General features: G+C 45.3%; 1 protein-coding gene and 1 long non-coding RNA gene across 5 annotated transcripts in view; one reads left to right on the forward strand and one right to left on the reverse strand.

Moving 5' to 3' along the window:
• Positions 1 to 21,356, forward strand: part of LOC306650885 — a 461,164-nt gene that overhangs the window by 376,131 nt on the left and 63,677 nt on the right. The gene's annotated exons all lie outside the window — the stretch shown is intronic.
• Positions 1 to 21,356, reverse strand: part of SHROOM2 (shroom family member 2) — a 125,899-nt gene that overhangs the window by 33,163 nt on the left and 71,380 nt on the right. For all 4 annotated transcript variants that reach the window (XM_079123124.1, XM_079123123.1, XM_079123125.1 and 1 more), the window contains exons 3-5: positions 17,503 to 17,634; positions 13,434 to 15,873; positions 11,769 to 11,869 (exon numbers count right to left, since the gene is read on the reverse strand). In XM_079123124.1, coding sequence (XP_078979250.1) covers positions 11,769 to 11,869; positions 13,434 to 15,873; positions 17,503 to 17,634 — 2,673 coding nt within the window. The remainder of the gene's footprint in view (positions 1 to 11,768; positions 11,870 to 13,433; positions 15,874 to 17,502; positions 17,635 to 21,356) is intronic.

Genomic DNA, 21,356 nt, shown 5'->3' on the forward strand with positions numbered 1-21,356 from the left:
GACTCACCGAAGGCCCCAAAGGGATAGGGTCATTTGATCATGGAGTAGAACTTCCCCAAACTGTAATCCAAAATAAACCTTTGCTTTTAATAAGTTAATTACTTCAGATATTTTGGTATAATTATGGAAAGATGACTAACAGTTTATCACAATTAATGAACCAACATGGGTGTGTTAATATTAACTAAAGGACACATGTTATTCAGATTTTCTTTCTACTTAATGTTCTTTTTCCTGTCCTGGGATCCCATTCAGGCACCACACTGCATTTAGTTATCATTCTCCTTAGGATCATTTTACTGTGACAGTGAACTGAAAAGTTGAACTGAAAGTCCAACCCCTGCCTCCAGCCAAACACACACACAATGCATGGTTAAAACACTGACCCCGAAGGCAATGGAGCTAGGAGGCAGGGCCTTTGGAAGGTCCTAAGAATGGAGCCCTGACAAATGGAATTAGTGCTTTTTATAAAAGAGCCCAGAAAGCTCCCTTGCCCTTCCCACCATGTGAGGAAACAGGAAAGATGTTCATCTATGAACCAGAAAGTGAGCCCTCACCAGACACCAAAATCTGCTAGGCCCTTGACCTTGGACTCTCAGCCACCAAAACACAGAAATAAATGTCGGGTTTATAAGCCAGCAATTTATTTTTTATAGTAGCTTGAGTAGAATAAGACAGACAATTTCCCAGCCTTTCCTTGTTTTTGATAGCCTTGACAATTTAGAGGATGATTCTTCTGGCATCTTGTAACCTATTCCTCAACTGAGAACTGTTTGATTATTTTTCTTCTTGTGATTAGACTTGGGTTATGGATTTTTTGGGGAAAGATTATGGAGCTCAAGTCCCACTGTCATATTTGATATCAAGTGTACATGTTGTCAGGTCTTACCTCTGTTGACATCAACCTTGATTACCTGGTGGAGTTAGTAGACATCAGACTTCTCCACTGAACTTATTCTTTCCACCCTCCTTTCCATAGTGTATTTGGAAGGAGGATACACTTTCTGAAGGTGTGGGGAGTTATAGTCCATCTTCTTGAGGGTGGAGTATCTACAGAAATTATGTGATATTTCTCTGCATGGCAGCTATGTCTATTCTCCATTTCTTTCTTTTTTTTTTTTTTTTTTTTTTTTTTTTTTTTGGCGGTGCTGGGAATTGAACCCAGGGCTCTGTGCTTATAAGGCAAGCACTTTACCAACTGAGCTATCTTCCCAGCCCCTCCATTTCTTAATTCATTCAATCACTTCTGTATGTACTATGGCCTCATGGAATCATTTTACACATTGGGTCACACTCACTACTACTTTATTTTGTTTCTTAAATTGTTCCAGCTTTGGTCACTGTTGGCTTGTGTGTCCCTTTGGCATACCCTTGTTGTGGTGCTTGGGCTTATTTGCATGTGTGTTTGAGCATGTCCTTCCTTCCAGGCACTATGGGCTGCTGCAGGGTGGCTCATCCTCTCTATTCCCTGCCCCAGCCCTTGAGGCAGCTCTGGTCCACGCTCTGGGTACTGCCTATGTAAGAATGGTTTTGGGGGGTGGAGTACTGGGGATTGAACCCAGAAGCATGCTATCGCTGAGCTATACCCCTAGTCCTTTTTATTTTTTATTTTGAGACAGAATCTTGTTAAGTTGCCCAGTCTGTCCGAGAACTTGTGACCCTCTTCAGTCGCTGGGATTACATGCACGTACCACCACATCTGACTAGGAATGCATTCTTAAAGAAGATCCTCCGAGAATTATTTCTAAAGAGAAGGCACTTTTATAATATCCATGTTTATAATTTAGGGTGCCCATATCTCCATGTTTCTTAGAGTGAGACCTAATTATCCAGGCTTAAAAGGTGCTCAAATCTTTTCAGAGACTATGTAGTATTAATACCATGAAGATGTTCAGCCAGGCACACTGGCAGACACCTATAATTTCAGCTACATGGGAGCCTGAGGCAGAATTCCAAGTTCGAGACCAGCCTGGGCAACTTAGCCACACCCTGTCTCAAGACAAAATTAAAAATAAATAAATGGTCTTTTAAATCATAAATCATTGGAATAAATCACATGAAAATCTTCTTTTAACTGACATAAAACCCTTGTGCCCTTGAAGCATTTCTCGAAAAGGAACAAAGTTACCACCTAGAACCTTCATATTCCAAAATAACTGTCCCTCCTCACCTCTCTGACTGTCTTAGTGAAGCCTTGTACCTTACTTTTTCAAGTCATTCCCCATGAATTGAGCAGCAAGCCTGGCCCTTGTGGTCCAAGGACAATCTTCCCTAACCCATCCACACTGTCGCCAACATGTCAGAGCATCCCCAAGGAACCTGCACTGACAGCTCTGCACATTCTCATGCTACAAACACGCATAGCCTCCTGTACTCGGGTGGATGAAGCCAACTTCCCCCAATTAAACCACCACACCAGAGGCCTGGAAAAGGAAAACGACGAGAAATGGATATCAGGCTGCAAAGCCTCTCTGAAAACATCCAGGCAAATTTCCACATACACTAGAAGCACACTCATTAGGACCACCCTTTCTGCCCCTGGACTAAATTTCACATGGCTGTCAAATCTTTGCCTGTGGAGGAACATGGTCAGATAGGAAGTACATTTGGCTCTGGGCACCTTATCTGTTGCAAGGACTCAGCCGTGCCCATACAGTGAGAAAGCAATCTGTGAGCAAGTGGGTGTGGCTGCATGCCAATAACAGTGTATTTACAAAAAGAAGCAGTGGGCCAGGTTCGGTCTGTGGGCCATAGGCTGCCGACCCCTGGCTGAACCAAAGGTTGCACAATCCTTTCTTCTGTTGCTTCATCTCTATATCTGCTTCCCAGGAACTCAAAACCAGTGTGTTGAAAGATGTTTTCCTGTATTCTTTCACATAAAGGAGAAAACCATTCGGCTTCCACATTCACCTCTTCCTCCAAGTGAATCTCACCTAGATCCTTGCACCTTTTATGGTCCTACACCATCGGATGCCGCCCAAAGATTCGGGCGTACCCCAGGAGGGAGTGTGTCATTAACATCATAAACATCAAGACCCAACTTCCTCAACCGATTCTGGAGGTGGTCCAAGGTAGGATGTGAAATGCAGCCTGGGATTTGCTTGCTAGAGGGAAAACAGGAGAGAACCTGGAGGGAGACTGCAGAAGGGAGAGGCGCCCACGCGAGAACCAGCGAGAGAAGCTGCACTGCAGCTTGGAGATGTTCTATCTAAAGACACAGAACTCCGATGTTCTGCTCAAGTTCCTCATGTGGGCCTGGCGAGAGGTAAAACAGGATGTAAAAGGGAACCAGGAGGCAGGCTGACTCAGAGAAATCCAGACGGACCTGAGGCAGGTGGCCAGGCGAGTCCCGCAGGCCCGTACCCACGCCTCTGACTCACAGAGCTCAGAGGTTTCGCTCATCTTGGTTCCTGCCTTAGGAAAGATGGGCAGAAAACGGGGAAGGTGAAGAGGAAGGCCTTGTGACTGTTGTGTGGGTACTGTGCCCAGCTGAGGGACAAACGGAGGCTGAAATCCAGCTGGGTTCCTCTTAGCAGGCTGACAGGGAAGACACCAAACCACAAAATGGCTGCTTCCACACAGCAAGGATGGAGTTAGAAGTCACGCCAGGAATATGTGTTTCTGAAAGCCCAAATTTCACCATCTGCATCCTTTGCAAAGGTTGTCAGCCTCTGAGCTAGTCACTTCATGCACAGACCCACTTTAAGGTAAAAAATAGCTTTTTTGTGCATTCCCCATATTGGAGTTTTTTTTTTTTTTTTTTTACTTGAGATAAAATTCACCCTTGGAATGGGTAGGCTATATTGGTTTTTAGGAGTTCACCAAGTGGTGCACCTATCACTACTGTCTAATTCCAGAACATTTCCATCACTCTAAAAGAAACCTCAACCTCATTACCAGTCTCCACACCCCCACCCCCTATCCTTAGTCCCTGGCAACCACTAATCTACTCTTCATGGATTTGCCAATTCCAGTTTATATAAATGGAATCAGGCGCTATGTGGCTTTGAATATTTTTATTATGCTTTTAAATATGTCTAAATAAAATGTTTATTTTCCTTCTTTTTAAATAGCTGTTAAGCTATAACCATAAAACTAATTTGCAAGTCATAGGCAAACAAAATGAGAAAGCCAGTGTTCACAGGTCTTGCTCCAAGTATTATGTTTGAGAAAAGCTGAGCTCAATGTTCTTTCAGGCTACCATTTTGTCACCATCCACAAATCACTCTTTCTATCTCCTTCCTTTCTCCTGGATCCTCACAGGGCTGGAGGTCATGGTGAGCTCTGTGGGAGGCCTCAGGGGATGTAGACTTAGCACATGCTTGTGGCTCTGATATCCTCCTGGAGGAATCCCTTGGGTTTGTGCTGGCTTAGAAAGGACTTGGCCATAGATGAATGTAGTTTCTATTTAATGTTGAGGACAAGGTGACTCAAAGAACTCTCTCCCAGTCAGGTGTGGTGGTGCATGCCTATAATCCCAGTGACTCAGGAGGCTGAGGCAGGAGGATCACAAGTTGGAGACCAGCCTCAGCAACTTTGTGAGGCCCTGAGCAACTTAGTTGAGACCCTGTCTCAAAAAAATATACACAAAAGGGCTGGGGATGTGGCTTAGTGGTTGAGCACCCCTGGGCTCAATCCCTGGTAACACCAAAAAACAAAACAAACAAACAAACAAAAACCCACACAAAATAATTTCTTTCCTTCCCTTCTTTATTTCACACAGGTAGACCCTTCAGAAAATGGGTAAATTTCTGAGATTAACTTTAAGAATCTAACAACCACTTAAGACGCTGAGTCTGTGAGATTCTTTCAAGTCGAGCATTAAAATTAAATATATTTCAGGAGGGACTGTTGACATGAGTACAGGGTTTCCGTTCAGGGGTGATGAGAATGTTCCGGACTCAGACAGTATGGATGTACAACCTGTACAACCCTGTAGTTGTCTTGTGAGAAAGCTTAACCTCAGTGGGCCCTCAATTCTCTAATGATATCACCAGACATGCTGGTTTCTAATGTACAAAAGCTAGTACATGTAGAAAGCAGTCAAGGAAAAATCCACTGCATTTAAGCTCCTATGCCCAAACTCAAAAGAAAGAGGCTGCTTGAATTTGAGCCTATTCCCCAGAACTCCTAAAATCAAATGATGCTGAAGCATGTCTGGGTGGTAGGGAAGTATAGAAGGAATGTACAGAAGGAATGAGCTAGGATCCTCCCTGGTCATCTGATGTTGCCTCCATGACCCTTCACCTTGCTGATCTCTGCAAGTCAAACTTTGAGTCTTTCTCTGCTTTTATAACACCCACTTTACACCATGGCTCATTCATATTATCACACTGGCCATTCTTGTTATAATGCTCTTGTTTTGGGTACTGGGAACTGAACACAGGGGTGCTTTACCATTGAACTATATCCCTAGCCCATTTTGTTTATTTTAAGATCGTCTACAAAGTTGCTGAGGCTGGCCTTCAACTTGTGATCCTCCTCCCTCAGCCTCCCAAGGTGCTGGGATGACAGGTGTATACCACCACACCTGGTGCTATCATGCCCTCTTAAAAGCTGCACCTTCTGCAGGAGTGGGACCACGTGGCCAATATTCACAATCCTGGGATGAGGGTTGCTTATAATGCAAACACTTGGTGATCCTGCAGGCCTGATGAAGGAGTTCACTGTCATTTGAATAGTAGGAAAGCCAAGAAAACATCTATGAGGGCGGGGGATGTAGCTCAGCAGAAGGGCACCTTGCCTGGCATACAGAGGTCCTAGGTTCAATTCCCAGTACCATAAATAAAATAAAATAAAATATAAAATAAAAATCTATGAAATAGGATGCCACAAAGGGTCCCACTCAAGAAAACAGGAACCTGATTTCACAATTTTGTTCTAGAATCAAGACAAAAGCACTTTTAATAAACAATGAGCCATGAGAGACCACAGAATTAAAAGGCAAAGATGATCCCAGGAATGGCCAGTGGTGACTTTGCCGATGACTTTGCCAATATGAATAATAGATACATATGTAGTATTTAAATTCCTACAGCCTTACAAGTGGGTGCCCCGCACTCAACCAGAACACAACAAAGAAAGAAGTGAGCTGGAAGAACCTATAGGAGGTGATGGATACAGGTGGGTTTCTGGAGAAAGGCAAAAACCATGGTTACAGGCAAACTCAACCATGGTCAACTGAAGAAAGTGAAAGCAAGCAGTCAATGAAGAAGAGACGAGACCAGAGTAGATTCCTGTAAGAAGGAACTACTGTAGTTTCTCCATCCAGGAAGAGGCCATCACAGACTCCAGGCAACTTACCTGGCTAAAAGGGGAGTTCTTGTGTAGTCACCAGAGGCAGGGCACTGGGGAAGGAAGTAGCAGCTGTCCCCAGGGCTGTGGATTCTCTTGGAAGAGCAACCATCAGCCCAGAGTCCCAAAGTCACTCGAGAGCTAAAGGAAATGGCACGATTATAGCGCCCTATGTCAATGAGACTTCCCTGACTGCGGGACTGATGCTTGAACCCAGGGTCTCACGAACACCAGGCAAGTGCTATACCACTGAGTTACACCCCCAGCACGGCTTTCTACGTCAGAACCCAATCAGAAGGCAGAGGCCACAATCAGAAATGCTGCTTGTAGAAGACTCTGCTTCCCTGCCCCACCCAGAACTTAGATACCAGAGTTAAATCATCTCCCATATTTCCTTCCTGTTTCCCTCAGCACTGGCACTGCATGCAGCTCAAGAGTCGCACCCTACCTTTGCCTGCATCCTCCTCCACATGGAGCTCTGTGGGTCTCGCTTTCTCCTCTCACCCCCAGACCCTACAGCCCTCAGACTGTGGCCCCACGAACTCTTCCTTCTAAATAATGAGGAGTCACAAGAGCACACGAACAAGTAAACAAAACTCTGGCCACTTGTCCTGGCTCCACAAGACCATAAATACAAAGGAAAAATGTAGTTATAAATTAAGACAGAAAAAAAAAAAAAAAAACCCACTAGTCTCATGCTATGCCTTCTTCCTATGGCTGCTGCCAGTCATTTCAGGGATCATGGCGTCCTGCTTGCAAATTCTCTCTGCACAAAAAAAGCACTCCTGCTTGGGGGACTGCACTACATGGGACTGAAGTTCTGTGGGATGCTGGCTCTGCCCTGAAAAATGCCTTGTTATCCCAACTCATCCAGAATGGGCTGCATAATTACCTAGCAAAGCAGTTCAGAATGGAAAGCTTCAATTGCCCCTCAGCTAATTGAAGGCCAGCAACAACAAATGTCTGTCCTGAAGCAACAAACATGGGGTAGAGCTTGGATGATAAACCTGTTACTTATTCTGAATTCTACTCAGAGCTGGTTTTATAAATGAACAATCAGTCTTCACATTAGTCACCTCTCAGGGAAAACATCCAAGAAGATAACCCTCAGGTTTAGTTTATGAATTTTATATTAAAGCAAAGTTGTTTTTTTTTTTTTCCCCTAAAGACCTCTATTTCACATGTACTCAGTTGTGTGGCTATATTGGGATTTAGGATATACTCTCATTCTTCCCCTCTCCTTCCATCTGTACCAACAAAATACATGCCTGGGGTTAGTGCCAGCCTGTTGGCGCTTGGCAGTGGCTCCCTCAGGCGGAGGCGGAAGTGGCTGAAAGAAGTCAGGGAAGAGGGATACTGCCAGCACACAGCCCAGGGGCCGCCCCCAGCTCAGCTCCATCTTCCAGAGCCTCCCAGAACACAAAGCTCATGAAAGATGCTCCAATTTGAGAAGCAACACTCAAAAGTAGCACATCTTTGTTTTTTTAGAAGGTACCAATCTAGAAAATGAGTCATCTTTTGAGATGTTTATGTCTTCTTGATTCTAAATCAAGTGCAGAAAGATAAGTAAAGCCTATTGTACTTAACTAGCAATGCAGACAAAAATCTTAAATAAAATTTCAGCAAACAGAATGTAGCAAGAGTGGATAGTTACTCACCATGATCAAAAACTAACTCAAGGAGGGTCAATTTATTTACCAATCCATCTATTCATACATCCACCAACACCTTCTCCCAATCATCTGCCCACCTACTCATACCTCCCATCGATCCACCCATCCAGTCACGCACCTATTCATGCACCCATTTATTTATCCACCCAACCACGTACCCTTCCATCCATCCCCCCCTACCCACCCATATACCCACCTATTTGTTCACCCATCCACCCTTTATTCCATCCAACCTCTCCTTTTCCCATCTATCCATCCATACATACATATATCCATCCATTTATTCACCCACCGATCCTTCCATCTAAAAGCTCACTCATCCACCCATCTATCCATTCATGTACCCATCCATTCATTCACCCACCCATCTGAGGACTGGTCCATCCATCTGTTCACTCATTCATCTGTTCCTTCGCCAGTCCTCTCATCCGACCAACCATTTATTCATTTATTTAGCACTCAATTTGTGTAGGAACTATGTGACATACAGGGTATTGAAAAATGAGAAAGAAAAATCTCAGTCTTCCAGGAGCTATCAGTCTGGTCCAACAAGAGTGAAGAGGCAGCTCCAGAAAAGAGGAGAAGGGTGTAGCAGATACATTCGAAGAGGAGACTTGCCGTCCTCCCTGTGCCATCCCAGTCTGCAGAGGATGCCATTGTTCCCACTGGAACAGGCACCCACTTTTTTAAAGTAACCTCTTAAAGTACAATTACAGAACCAGAAGGGGTGTGCATCTCTAAGGCTGCAGCTACACACTGCTGTAAAGCCCTCCACATAGGTTGTGCCAAATTCCTCTCTTCCCTTCATTTAAAATGTTTTCCCATCAGTTGTGAATGTGAAACCTCTTCAGCTCAATGATGAAATGATGCTTCCTGAGAGAGCTTAGAAGAACAGCAACAGAATTTGTTAGTATAAAGACATAAGGGAGAAACAGGGACATCCTCCAAAGGCTATAGGCTGAATTGTGACTGCTAAATGAGTCTAAATGAGTATGTTGAAGTCCTAACCCCCCAAATCTCAAACTAGAGCATTTCAGAGGGAGAGTCTTTAAAGGGATGATTAAAATAAAACAAGGTCATTAGGATGGGTCCTAATCTAATCCCTCTAGTGTCTTTATATGAAGAGGAGATTAGCACACACAGAGGAAGATCACATGAGGACACAGAAGCGTCTACAAGCCAAGGAGAGGCCTCAGGAGAAACCAGCGCTGTGTACTTCTTGATCTCAATCTCCAGAACTGAGAGAGGGTCAGTGTCTGTTGTTCATGCTTCCCTACAGCAGCCCTTGGGAACTAATACACCCTGCCTTGGAGGGACCCCAAGCCAGGGGGAGGGTGTGTTTGCAAGAAGCAGACCCAGCTGTTATAATAACTGAACTTGAGGACCTGGTGCAAAACCTCAGAAAGCTGCTGGGGGAAAGACCAGGCAGATAGGACCTGTGAGGCAGGCTGTTAGGACAGCTGAATGAGCAAAATCCACTAGATCTGCTTCCTTGGGTTCAAGCTCTTCCTAGTCCAGTCACTACCATAATCTGCCCAAATGCCACAGCACTCTCTCCTCTGACTTCTGATGCACCATGGAATGTTGAAAAGATTTATAATTATGGGCCACCCCTTCAGTTGCAAATATTTGTGCCGTTCTTTCCCTCCTACACTGCCAGGTTCTATAGGATCCTGAACCTCACAAAAGATGTTATCTCCATTTGATTTGGATGAACAGCCAGTAAATACAAATAATTCCTAACGTTCTTCATGTTATTCCCAACAGAAGGCAACAAAAACCATTTATTATTTTGCATCAGTTATCAAGTCAGTAATTTATTCATTATACAGACATGTTTTACTTTAAACTTGTGCACAACACTGGATATCTTTAAATCTTCATATTATAGACTTTGTTTCTATAATTATAAACCTTATTATAAAATTTCATTTCTATTATTCACATTTAATTTTTCTTTTCTTTTTTTTAATTGAACCTAGAGGTGCTCTACCACTGAGCTAAACCCCAGCCCTTTTTACTTTTTCAGACCAGGTCTCACTAAGATGCCCAAATTGGCCTCGAACTTGCCACCCTCCTGTCTCAGCCTCCTAGGTCACTGGGATTATAGGTGTGCACCACACACCCAGCTTTGCATTTAATTTTACAAGCATATTCTTTCTTGCTGATCCTTCTGAAAATTAAACAGTCCCTGGGAAAAGCCAAAAATGACTTTTTAATAGTCATATTCTAGAATTTCATTGGGACTTGCCACTCTTAAAAACACACACACAACGATTCTGAAAATTGCTGGGTTTGTAGCTCAAAAGAAGAAGTCTTCTGGAACTAATTTCTGAAGAGTGTTTATGTAGTCTGCTGGAAGTCATAGCCATGATTTTAAAAAAGCACACAGCCCCTCCTTGCTTCCTCCTGACCCTTTCAGAATGGATAGTGCCACTTTGCACACAAATAATACGTACATTATCACTGTTAGCGGTGACAGTCTCTATGCATAGCAGGGGAGCTACACCCAACCACCATGTGTATCCTCTGCAGTTTATGTGCTTGTGGCATGGAGCAGAGTGCAGGAGCAGAACAAGCGCCCGTGTGTGCAGAGGCAGCCGACAGCCCTTGCCAGCCGTGTACCGCACAGCTGGCCCCACAACTGCAGAAGAGCTTGGAAGCCAGCTTTGCAAACAGACCACAGCTGGCGCAGGGCACGTGATTCACTCAGAAGCCACAGTAATAAAGCTGTAATTGTGCTTCTCAGACACTGCTAAGTTCTGTAGGTGGATTATTCATCAGCTTCTCTTACCCTGGGTTCATTTTAGCCACGCAGACTGATCTGTAATTGCAGGGGCTTCCTACACAGGCACACACTCAGTATCAATCCTGTAACCTCGCAGTCTCGTAAATATTGGATCCTTTTGTATAAGGCTGATGGCATTCAGTTTAAAGCCAAATGTAATAAAACCCCATCACATAGGTTCTTGAAAATAAACATCTAAACTGGTTATTTCTACTTAGGAACTGTGAGATTGAGGACAGAATTTAATTTGAATATTGCACCAATAATACAAGACTCCCAAGACAACAGGAAAATCCTCTCAGGTCTCTATCTGTATACTTATTTCCATGCATCCATCAGCCGTTATAAAGTAAGGTTATACCACGTCTTCTGCAAAGATGCACACTCTGTTCTCCTGTCCTCTTCACGTAGGAAGGGCAGAATTATATTATGTATTTAATCCAAATTCCATCCTCCCACAACTAAACAGCTGCCTGTGCAACTTCCTAAAATCATGCAGGCAACACTGACAACCTGCTGCCACCAACTTACTTGACTTCTATCTTAAAGTTCAAAATTAATGCATTAAATCAGTTCATTTAGGAAGGCTTGTCCTTCTCCTTTCTGAATGAGAATCCTTAGATGCAATTGCGATTCTGAGACCTTGGCCCACAAACACAGGATTGGTTAAAGCGTTCCTTCAGTCCAGCCTTCTGTATAAAGCACTTAGTTTCAAGTGTGCACAACTGGACTTTACATATGTCCCCATAAAGCATCTAACTATACAGAAAAGACAGCCCTATTTTAAGAACCAAAAATGCCACCCTGGCAATGCCTGTCTGCGGGGCACATGAGCTGAGCAGAGCTCAGAAACTCCAGGATATCACGGGTGCCAGAAATCATCCACAGTTAGCAGTCACTTAGGGTTTGGGAAAAACCAGACAGCTAGTCATGTCAGCCCAGTATTCACCCTCCATAAATAAACCTGTCCCCAAGTCATCTTTTTAGCAACCCCAAAACCAAATTTCACCTACCTTACAGTGGAATGGCCCTCCTCGGCACAGACTGTGGAGGGAAGTGCTTCTTGGTGCCCACCCGGCTCCTCTGACTGCCTTCGCCGCTCCACAGCCGCTTCCTGCAAAGGCAGCACATGAGACAGACGCCCAGTCACCAAGCTACTCTCCTCTAAGAAATCTCATCTGTTATTAGGAAACCCCTCATTTGTGGGTTCGCCCTGCATGCCTGTCCCACAATGCCAATGACATCGCCTGTTGTCTCAGAAGGAGACCCAACCACAGGACATGCCCATTCAGCTCTACAAAGCGTTTCATTGAGACAACTGACCTAAGACCCCACCATCCTCTTCTGGACAGGAAATAGAACTCCTACATGAAGACTGTGAAACCATGTGACATAACTGGCCAAAAGATATCAAACAAAAGACAGTTGGTCACAAGTCACTGCAGACTTGTCCGAGACTGGGATTCTTCACTCCTGACTAAGGAAGCACAGAATTTCCAGAGGTCATGCTGAACAGTGCAAAACCAGGCAGCACTGTGGCAGAAACAAAACCCTCACAGTGTCTGCATGGGTTTTCAACACCAGGAGGCCACAAAGAAAATGAGCAGTTTTCACTTCATGCACATTCTGGACACCATATGCATTAAAGCCGTCACTGGTTCTTTCACAGGTGAATGAATCTGGCTGGGCATGGTGGCATGTGCTTATAACCCACACGACCTGGGAGGCTGAGGCCGGAGGATGGCCAAGTTTGAGGCCAGACTGGGCAACTTAAGAAGAGTCTGCCTCAAAATAAAATATGAAAGGGTGGCAATGTAGCTCAGAGGTAGAGCACACCTGGGATCAATCCCCAGTACTGCAACACACACACACACACACACACACACACACACACACACACGAAACTCTATTACTGCAACCATATTTTTCTTTGAAAAATACAAATGCAGATGAATAAGCAGAAAAAGCAGACAGAAGGACAGAGAGAGAGGAGGAGGGAGAGGGAGAGGGAAAGATTGTGGACTTTGAAGTACTAATAAGAATATGTGTAGAATGAATCAGACATTATTACCCTGTGTACATATATAATTATATGACCAGTGGGATTCTACACCATGCATAACCAGAAGAATGAGAAATCATACTCCATTGCATACAATGTATCAAAGTGCACTCTACTGTCATGTATAACTAATTAAAACAAATTTAAAAAAAAAAGAATACGTAGTTTTCTAGAAAGATAGAAGTTAATGCTCAACATCAAAACTGTCACTTAAAATAGTGCAATACTTCACTGCCCTCAGCTAAAACAACCCTTTTCATTTCAGAGGGGTGCATCACCATTTTCTAAAGCACTCCCCCCAACCCTGCCCAGCTCCTCAGATTCTTTGTTTAGCATGAAGGTGGGACAACTAATTAAGGGGAAAGACTGTGAAGCAAGGAATTAGGACAAGGAGGCTAAAAGCAGAAGACGTGGGTTTGCAAACTTCCATGCAGGTGCCAATTTAGCCCCCAAGTACCTTTCACCTGCAGTGACACTAGAAACATTGGTAAACCAGATGCTAGAGAGCGGGCTCAAGTAGAACCATGTCAGACCATCCTATTCTGGTTGTATCCTATAGATGCCTCAAGGTCACAGTCAGGGCAGACTAGGACCTGGCTTGTGGCAGGATCCTTACCTGTGTGTAGTGGTCTGTGGACGGTGATGACCGGGACCTTTCATGAACATACTGTTGCCTCTGGTGCTGGTCCCAACCCACGTCGAGAATGTCATCTGCTGAGTGATACCGCCCAGCACTCTTGGCTTCCAAGGGCTTCCTCTGCTCCTTCCAAGAGGCTTGGTACTCTGCAAAGGTTCCAAGTCTCTGCGGTGGGTCCAGTTTCCCTGACTTTTCCACCTCCCTGTGATCACTGAGGATTTCTCCAAAGGAGGTGGCACGAGACCTCACCTGGAACCCAGAGTCTGCACCGTCACACCTGTGGCCAGCTGTCCGCGGCCTCTCCACTTTCTCCCTCAGGACTCCGTAAAGAGCTTGTCTCTGACCTGGTCTCTGGAGGAGGGGCTTGCTTGTTTCCTCAAAAAACTTCCACCGGTCAGCAAATGTGCCCACAGTATCCTCGGGCGAGCCGGGGTGCTGGTGAGGACTGCAGTTCTCTGAGAGCCCCACCTCGTTCATTTTCTCTGGTTCAGAGTACGACTTCAGTTTCTGCTCAGCTGTGAATCGTTTCCGGCCTCCAATGCGAGGAATATGCTGCATGCCACCCCCAGATGAGGGTGGCTTGGCCAGTCCTGCCTCCCAGAAGTGGGGGACAGAGTCTGGCTCCCGAGGGAATGAGGATAAGGTGCTGTGGTCCCCAGTCCTGTGCTCTAGTGACCCTGGACACTGGTCCACTGGGTTGGGGTCTAAATCCCGGCGCTTGAAGGAGGTGGCCCTCAGGACCCGTGCTTGGGCCTCCTTCAGGTGGTCTTTATAGGTGTTAGAGAAGGAAACTTCTAGGGTGCCACCCGCCTCAGCCGCCCAGCTGCCAGCACTGTCCTCAGCCTCACTGGCTCCAGCCAGCGTCACTGTGCTCTTGCTTTTCTGCAGCTTGGCTCTGCGCATCTGGATCTCGTTCCTCAGAGTGGTGGCAAATCGGTCGCTTCTCCGTGTTGGCTTACCCACCTGGGCGTCGAATGGCGGTAGCTTCTCAGTGCCACCATCCTGGCCATTCTCGGGCTGGCACATCCCCTCTTGGGTCAGGGAGTGCAGCATGGGTGTCCTCTGGCGAGAGATTCTGCCGCCCTCTCCCTCCGCCCACTGGAAGCCCTCGGCTGTCTTCTGGGGACTGGCTTTCCCAGCATGGCTGGCTCTGGGAGCCTCCTGGGTTCCTGAGCAGCAGCCTTCGGCCCCTGAATCCAGTGGAGGACATTGCTCTCTCTCCTGGGCATCCAGAGCATGCTCATGCTGAGGTAGGTAGCATCGCGGGCTCTGGCCCATCGGGTGTGTGGGAGCATACTGCAGGGTCCCCATGGCTGCATCTGAATGCCAATACTCCCCTAGGAGCTTTGTCACCTGGGTGCTTCCCTGCAGGGGCTGCCTGGCAGGCACGCAGTAATAGTGGCTCAGCCCACCACTGTCCACCTTCTGGTTGGCAGCACTGGGCCGCCTCCCCAGAGAGGAGCTGTCATCTTGGTGGTGTGTGGCAGGAGGCTCCTGCCAACCTCCAGAGAGGGCCACCCGCTGTGGTTCCCTTGGTGACACAGGGGTCCTGGGGCTTTCATCACTGCATTGGCGCAGATGCTGACCCCCAGGGTGAGGTTGCCGGAAATGCATCTCTGTGCTGGACAGCCTGTCTGGAGCCCCTGGGGAACTGCCTGACCTGTCATCCAAGCACAGCCAACCACAGTCCGGGTGGCCCTCCAGAGGGTAGCCATGGCCTCCTGCTTCCTTGCCACTGCTTGGACACACCAGCCTTCGCCGATCAGTCCTCTCTGGTCTCCAATCACTACGGGGTTGAGCCCGAGTCAGGGCTGTAAAGTGCTGCGTGGTGGTCACCTCTGAGAATGGAGGGCCCTGCACCTTCTCATGACTCTTGGTGGCAGCAAAGCTATCACTGCGCAGAGGAGGTGGGGGAGGCGGAGGGGAGGAAGAGTTTTTTTTCTTGTCAGGAACATACCAGACTGGCCCAAAATTGGATCTCCCAGAAGTGGCCAGCTTAGGCTCAGCATTGTCCTCTGGCCGGGGGCTTTTACAACTATCATTAGGGACCCTGGGTGGGAAACACATGGACCGCTCCTCTGGGCCCTGAGGGTCACTCATGGCCTGGCCCTGCCGGCTGCTGTGCCTGGAGGCCTCCCAGAGGCCGACTTTGTAGAGGATGTTTTCTGCAGAAGAGGCATCGGCCTTGGGCAAGGTGTGGTCAGGGGTGCTGGAGTTGGTGGAAAATGAGCCATAAGCTGAGTCCCGCTTGCTGTGGCCCCCCAGGTGGTCAATGCTGCTGTTGGACTTGGCAGCTGAGAGGCGTCCAGAGGGCTGGGAGGGGTGGTCCAGGCTGTCCATGCTCCCCAGGGAGCTGAAGTGGTCAGAAGTGCGCTGCAGGTTCGTCTGTTCCCAGGAGCCAGATAGGTCATGGGAAGAACTGCAAAAACAAGAATGATTTGATTTAGCATCAAGTGACAGCACAGGGCAAGATCAGAAGGCAATGGAATCGTCAACAGAGCTGGCTGGCACTCTGTCGGGGGTGAAGGTGCTATATGACAGGGGAAGATCCCTGGGTCTGAGATTTTAGCTTGGCACATCTGAACTGTGAGATGCTCTGAGGGCAGGCTGAAGAGACTATGTCCTACCTGCTTTGAAACAGACCCCTTGCAATGCCAACACACTTCCCCAACCTCGTGCTTATATCACTAGGAGCCAGATCCTCGATGAACACTTCCATGGACTATCAGCAGCTAACTGCAGGTGTTGGCACATGATAATTCATGAGCTAAGAGTGGTTCTTATCTTTTAAATGCCCAAGTGCTATTCATGCTTCAAGCAGGAAAAAAAGCCATCGTTAAATTAGGTTTGGGAGAACAAGGATGGGAAAGAAGGCAGGGTGACCAGGACAAGAGTATAGCAAGGAGAATGGACAAGCTGGTCACATGAAGTTTTTATACTGGTCCTCTAAGGACAGACCCAGCATCGTCAGAAATAGTGCATGTCCCTGATATTGTCCCACCAAGGACAATTCTTCCACAAGGTCCTAATTCCAGGCAAACAGAAATAACACTAAGTGCAGTTTCCACATAGATTTGGGTAGTGCCCTTTTCTTTAAGAGAATACAAACCAGGCACAATGGTATATGTCTGTAATTGTGGCAACTCACAGGGCTGAGGAAGAGGATCACAAGTTTGAGGCCAGCCTTAGTAACTTAGCAAGGCCCTAAGTAACTTCCTGAGACACTGTCTCAGAAAAACAAAAGGGTGGGGCAGGGCAGGATGCAGCTCAGTGGTTAGATTCCCCTGGGTTAAATCCCCAGTACAGAGAAAGAAGGAGAGAGAAAGAGAGATACATTTAGTCACAAGGCCTAAATGGAGATGCTATTAAAGTTACTTCAGTCTTGAAATGAAAAGCCCATTTTTCACTTAACTTTTATGATTCAGTTGAGAATCTGGTGCTTTTCAAAAATACCATCTTCTCGGTATTTTAAACAGGTAATACTGTATTTGAGAGGTATTTCCTTCACCACCACTTCAGTACATTTCTTTCAATTTTGCATCTGAACAGTACTTATTAATAGCCAAAAATGGATTTCGAAATGATTTTGTTAGTTTCAAACATATGTACACAAACACATGCATGTGGATACACTTGCACACTCAAATACAACAGGCATACATACAGATACACACAGATATGCACACATATGCTTACGGGCACTCTCACACATGCATACACAAACTAGCACACGTGCATGGGGATACAGACATACATGTGTACACACACATATGCCCCAAAACCACACTATCTGCTACTTACACACCCCTAACACAGAAAAGAGAAAGCACGCTTGCTCACTGTTGGGCTGTCATCTCTTTTCATTATTATAGTTGTTTTCTGCCCTCGCCCATGTGTCACCTCAGTGAAAATTTCAGTTCTAACCCTACTCAAGCATCAATTTGTCTCATGAGAAACATCAAAGTCATTCTGAAGTCAAGAAGCTCACTGGAATATCTGAGCATCTGCAGATACAGATTTTGCATCCTCCAGGAGAACAGGCACCTACCTCGCATGGTGTCGGCTGTGCCAGGAAGGGCAGCCACTGGCAGCAGAAAACTGAGAGGAGACGGGCTCAGGGTGGCCATCAGAGAACTTGGTGGCATGCCAGGAGTGAGGCCTCCAACTCAGCTCACTCCTCCTGGAAAAGAATGCAGACACGTGAGAGGCTTCACACTCTGGATGCATCTGTGCCAAGACAGGAGCCCAGAAATGGAAATCAGTCAAGGCTGCTCAGGGCTCCCCACCATACCTACACATGTGTGCACATTCTAAATCTAACATTTTAGATTTTATAAACGATCCTTTTGCCCAAATGCAGAGTGGCAATCACAGGCTCCAAAATGTGAAGCAGCCAGTCCTCAACTCTTTAAAATTCAGTTCTCCAAAAATATATGCAACTATTACTTGTTAATTAAAACTTTTATAAATGTAAAAATAAACAAGATTTATTCCAAATAATCAAGTAAACAAACCTTGTCCTCTCCCATCACCCCGTAATATAAATACAAACAGATTTTCTTATCTTTTGTGGTTTAGTACAACTTTGAACAGGACTGAGTCTCCTTGGGGAGAAGGGATTGAACTGGAGAAGAAGTCAGCATGTCCCCACTGCCCCTCTGGCAGGGGCACAGAGTTTAGACTGCATATCTCTATTTACTAGCTTAGTAAATACAGCTATTTTGTCATTAACCAAGACTAAGAGAGTTATCTTCATTCGAGTCTTTCCATATGCACTGTCAGCTCAACCAAGGGTTCCTACTGAATGACCATGATACCCTACACCAACAGGCTGAGTCCCTTCCAGCCAGGGCTTTTCTACATGGTTGGAGCCTTGTCAGGTTTCCACGCCACCGTCTGCAGCTTCCCAAATGTGGGCACACCTGCCCAGGTCAGGTGTGAAAGGTGTGTCCAGTTGGAGACTCTAGGGATGCTGGTAACTTACACAATGGAGTCTCTAGGGGAACGCTGCTAGGTATGGAGACCCACCCAAGCTCTCTTCTCCAAAGTTACTGTTTGAAGCCAGCTTTATTTCCCATTTTTCTAATTTGAGACAAGAAATGACCTTTGTAGACCAATCAAGAATGGAGAAAGAACTCAACTGAGCATCTTTAGGTACTTTGATAGAGATTAGACCTTTTCCCCAATGGGTAAAAACATTAAAAAATATTATATAATAAACAATAGCTTCCAAAATAAAACTGAAGAGCATTTAAAACAAACCTTTCGACAACCTGGAAAATTTGAATGAGAAAATTTAGATGGGTGATAAAATGTGGAGTATGTTGATTTTATAATAGTTTCCCACGAACTAAAGAAAATATGTAAAACAGGAATCTCTTGCACCAGAGAAATAAGGAATTATAAAACCAAGACCGTACCTCATAGAATTTCTCAAAATCCTCATAAGGAAGGCTCTGGCCATGTGAATTTCATTTTCAGTTGGCTTTTTTTGTGCTAGAATATCCATGACTTCTTTCATCGTTCTTTATAATTAATTAATGAAGGAAATGAACTAGACTGACAAACTGGAGGCGAAGGGGAAGAAAAAGAAAGCTGAGAAAAGAAAATGCCTAACACTTGTGGTGACACTCTGCCATGGGTACGCCTGAGGTACTATCTGGGATCAGTGGGGCAGCAACACTCCATGGGCAGAACGGGTCTCCTTCAAGAAAAGTTAGTGTTAGCAAGCACATGTAAAAATATTAGCAATAAAGTCTGTCTTCACAAAATATGTGTGAATAATTAAATGAATGTCAAGGGTCAGCTCTCTGCCTCCCAACCCACTGCATCCTCACTCGCCCTTCAAGAGCAAATAACCACTGCTGGAGGATATCTTCAGCAAAATTTTACTCTTAAAATACCAGCCCTAAAATAGTATGCTTTTAGGTACCTACCTACAGGTCAACTGCTCTGTGATCACGTAATTTTATAACTGGAAATTCTATTTTATGCCACTTTCAGTGTGACTTTTGATGCAACAAAGATGACTGGAACAGAAGATAACAATTTATAAATCTGCTGCTGAAATTATCCAGCAAGCACTTTCCTTATCAAGGACCCAGAGGTTCAGTTTCAGGACTGTAGAAGAAAATGCACCATTCCAAGGCACCAAATCCTCAAATTTGAGTGTGAAGTAGAATCAAATTTTAAGCTTAGTTACTAACAGTGGGGAGAGCAGTGTGGTGGGAATATTAACCTACACTAACAGAATAAGCAAAAAACTAAAACAATAAACCCTCGCCCTTCCAATGACCCCATGAGAAAATTATGACTTACTTATTCAGTGTTGTAAGTAAACCAGTGACCACAGAAGCAACCTAGCGGCTGACAGGGCTGGACAATTCCATCCCTAACTGAATGTTACTCTGTGAAAACCTGAAGACTGTGCTTCTTTAAAACTTATAATAATTAATGAAAACAATTCAGATTTACTCTTTTGTCCTCAAGTTTATTCTATAATGACAATTCTCAGCTTCCATCTAACATGGACTTGAACAGCAAGCCATTTGGTCAAAATGTTTCTCATTCCATGCTGATGCTAAGGAGAGTGAACCTCTAGCATGTTCATAAAATGCATCTCACTTTGGCTCACATCTTTGGGAGCTGTCTGAAGACAATAGGCAATGCTCTGTGAGGCAAGGAAGGAATGTAACCTACCAAGATGCAAGTGTCTATTTCACAAAGACAGTCTGCAGTGACAACACTCACTGGGTCTACCTAATACAGAGCAAAGATGCATGGCAAAAAAGGGTTACCTTCCTCTGTACTAGCACTGAAAATGCCAGAGCTATTGGGGACAGGGAAATTTCCCTCATGTATGTCTCTGTTTCACCTTCTCTGAATTTCCTGGTGCATCATGAACATATCGGGGAAGCAAGCAAGGGTCAGGCTGGTTTCTGTTCATTAGCATCTCTGATGCCTGGTAACAGCTGGATTTGGAGAGAAGCACCTGCATGCTGGGCCCTATTCGAAGGAACTTGGAGTTGGGGACACAGCGCTCTGGCACCACCTAGAGCCCACCCACACTCATTGTCCCACTGGCTCTCACCCACTCCCAGGTGGCACCGAAGCTTAAAGAACAGGAAATTTGAGATTCCCTTTTCAACAAGATAGGCCCTGGAGTGAGTGGCTTTAAACCACCTGGTCCATGGAAATGCAGGTATGATAAGCAGGACACAGATGTTCTGTAGTGTGTGCCAGGACAGCCAAGCACCTTGACGCTGGGGCCTCTGAATACACCAAGTTTGTACCTATTTACCCATGCCACAAAATGAACAGCAAAGGTTTCACCAATGACGTTCTAATGATTCCTTTAAAAAATGAAAGAGGCCCGGCACAGTGGCACATGTCTGAATCACAGTGGCACATGTCTGAATCCCAGTGGCTTGGGGTTGGGGCTGGGGATACTGAAACAGGAGGATCACAAGTTCAAAGTCAGCCTCAGCAACGTAGTAAGGCCCTCTCTCAAAAAATAAAAAGGGCTGTGGATGTTGCTCAGTGGTTAAGCACCCCTGGGTTCAATCCCTGGTACAAAAAGAGAATTTTAAGGGTTTCCCTGAAATCCTTTCCCATGAACCCATAAATTTCACACCAAAACTAATTTAAATTAATTTTTTTCCCCCTCATGATGCTGAAGATTGAACTCAGGCTAATGGTAAACTTATTGTAATTTTTAAAAAGTTTTATATGCTAGGTAATCTTTAGAGATTTTTTAAAAAAGACTGGGTTCAGATCAAACATACAAAAATAATGCTAAGACGTCACTGACAATGAAGTATAACAGGTTTAGATGTCAAACATTCTGTTTCATTTTATTGTTAGAAGAGCTACTTTAGTGAAATTTTCATTTTTCATATTGAA

Source organism: Sciurus vulgaris (assembly GCF_902686455.1).
Source record: "Sciurus vulgaris genome assembly, chromosome: X".
Classification (NCBI taxonomy): Eukaryota; Metazoa; Chordata; class Mammalia; order Rodentia; family Sciuridae; genus Sciurus; species Sciurus vulgaris.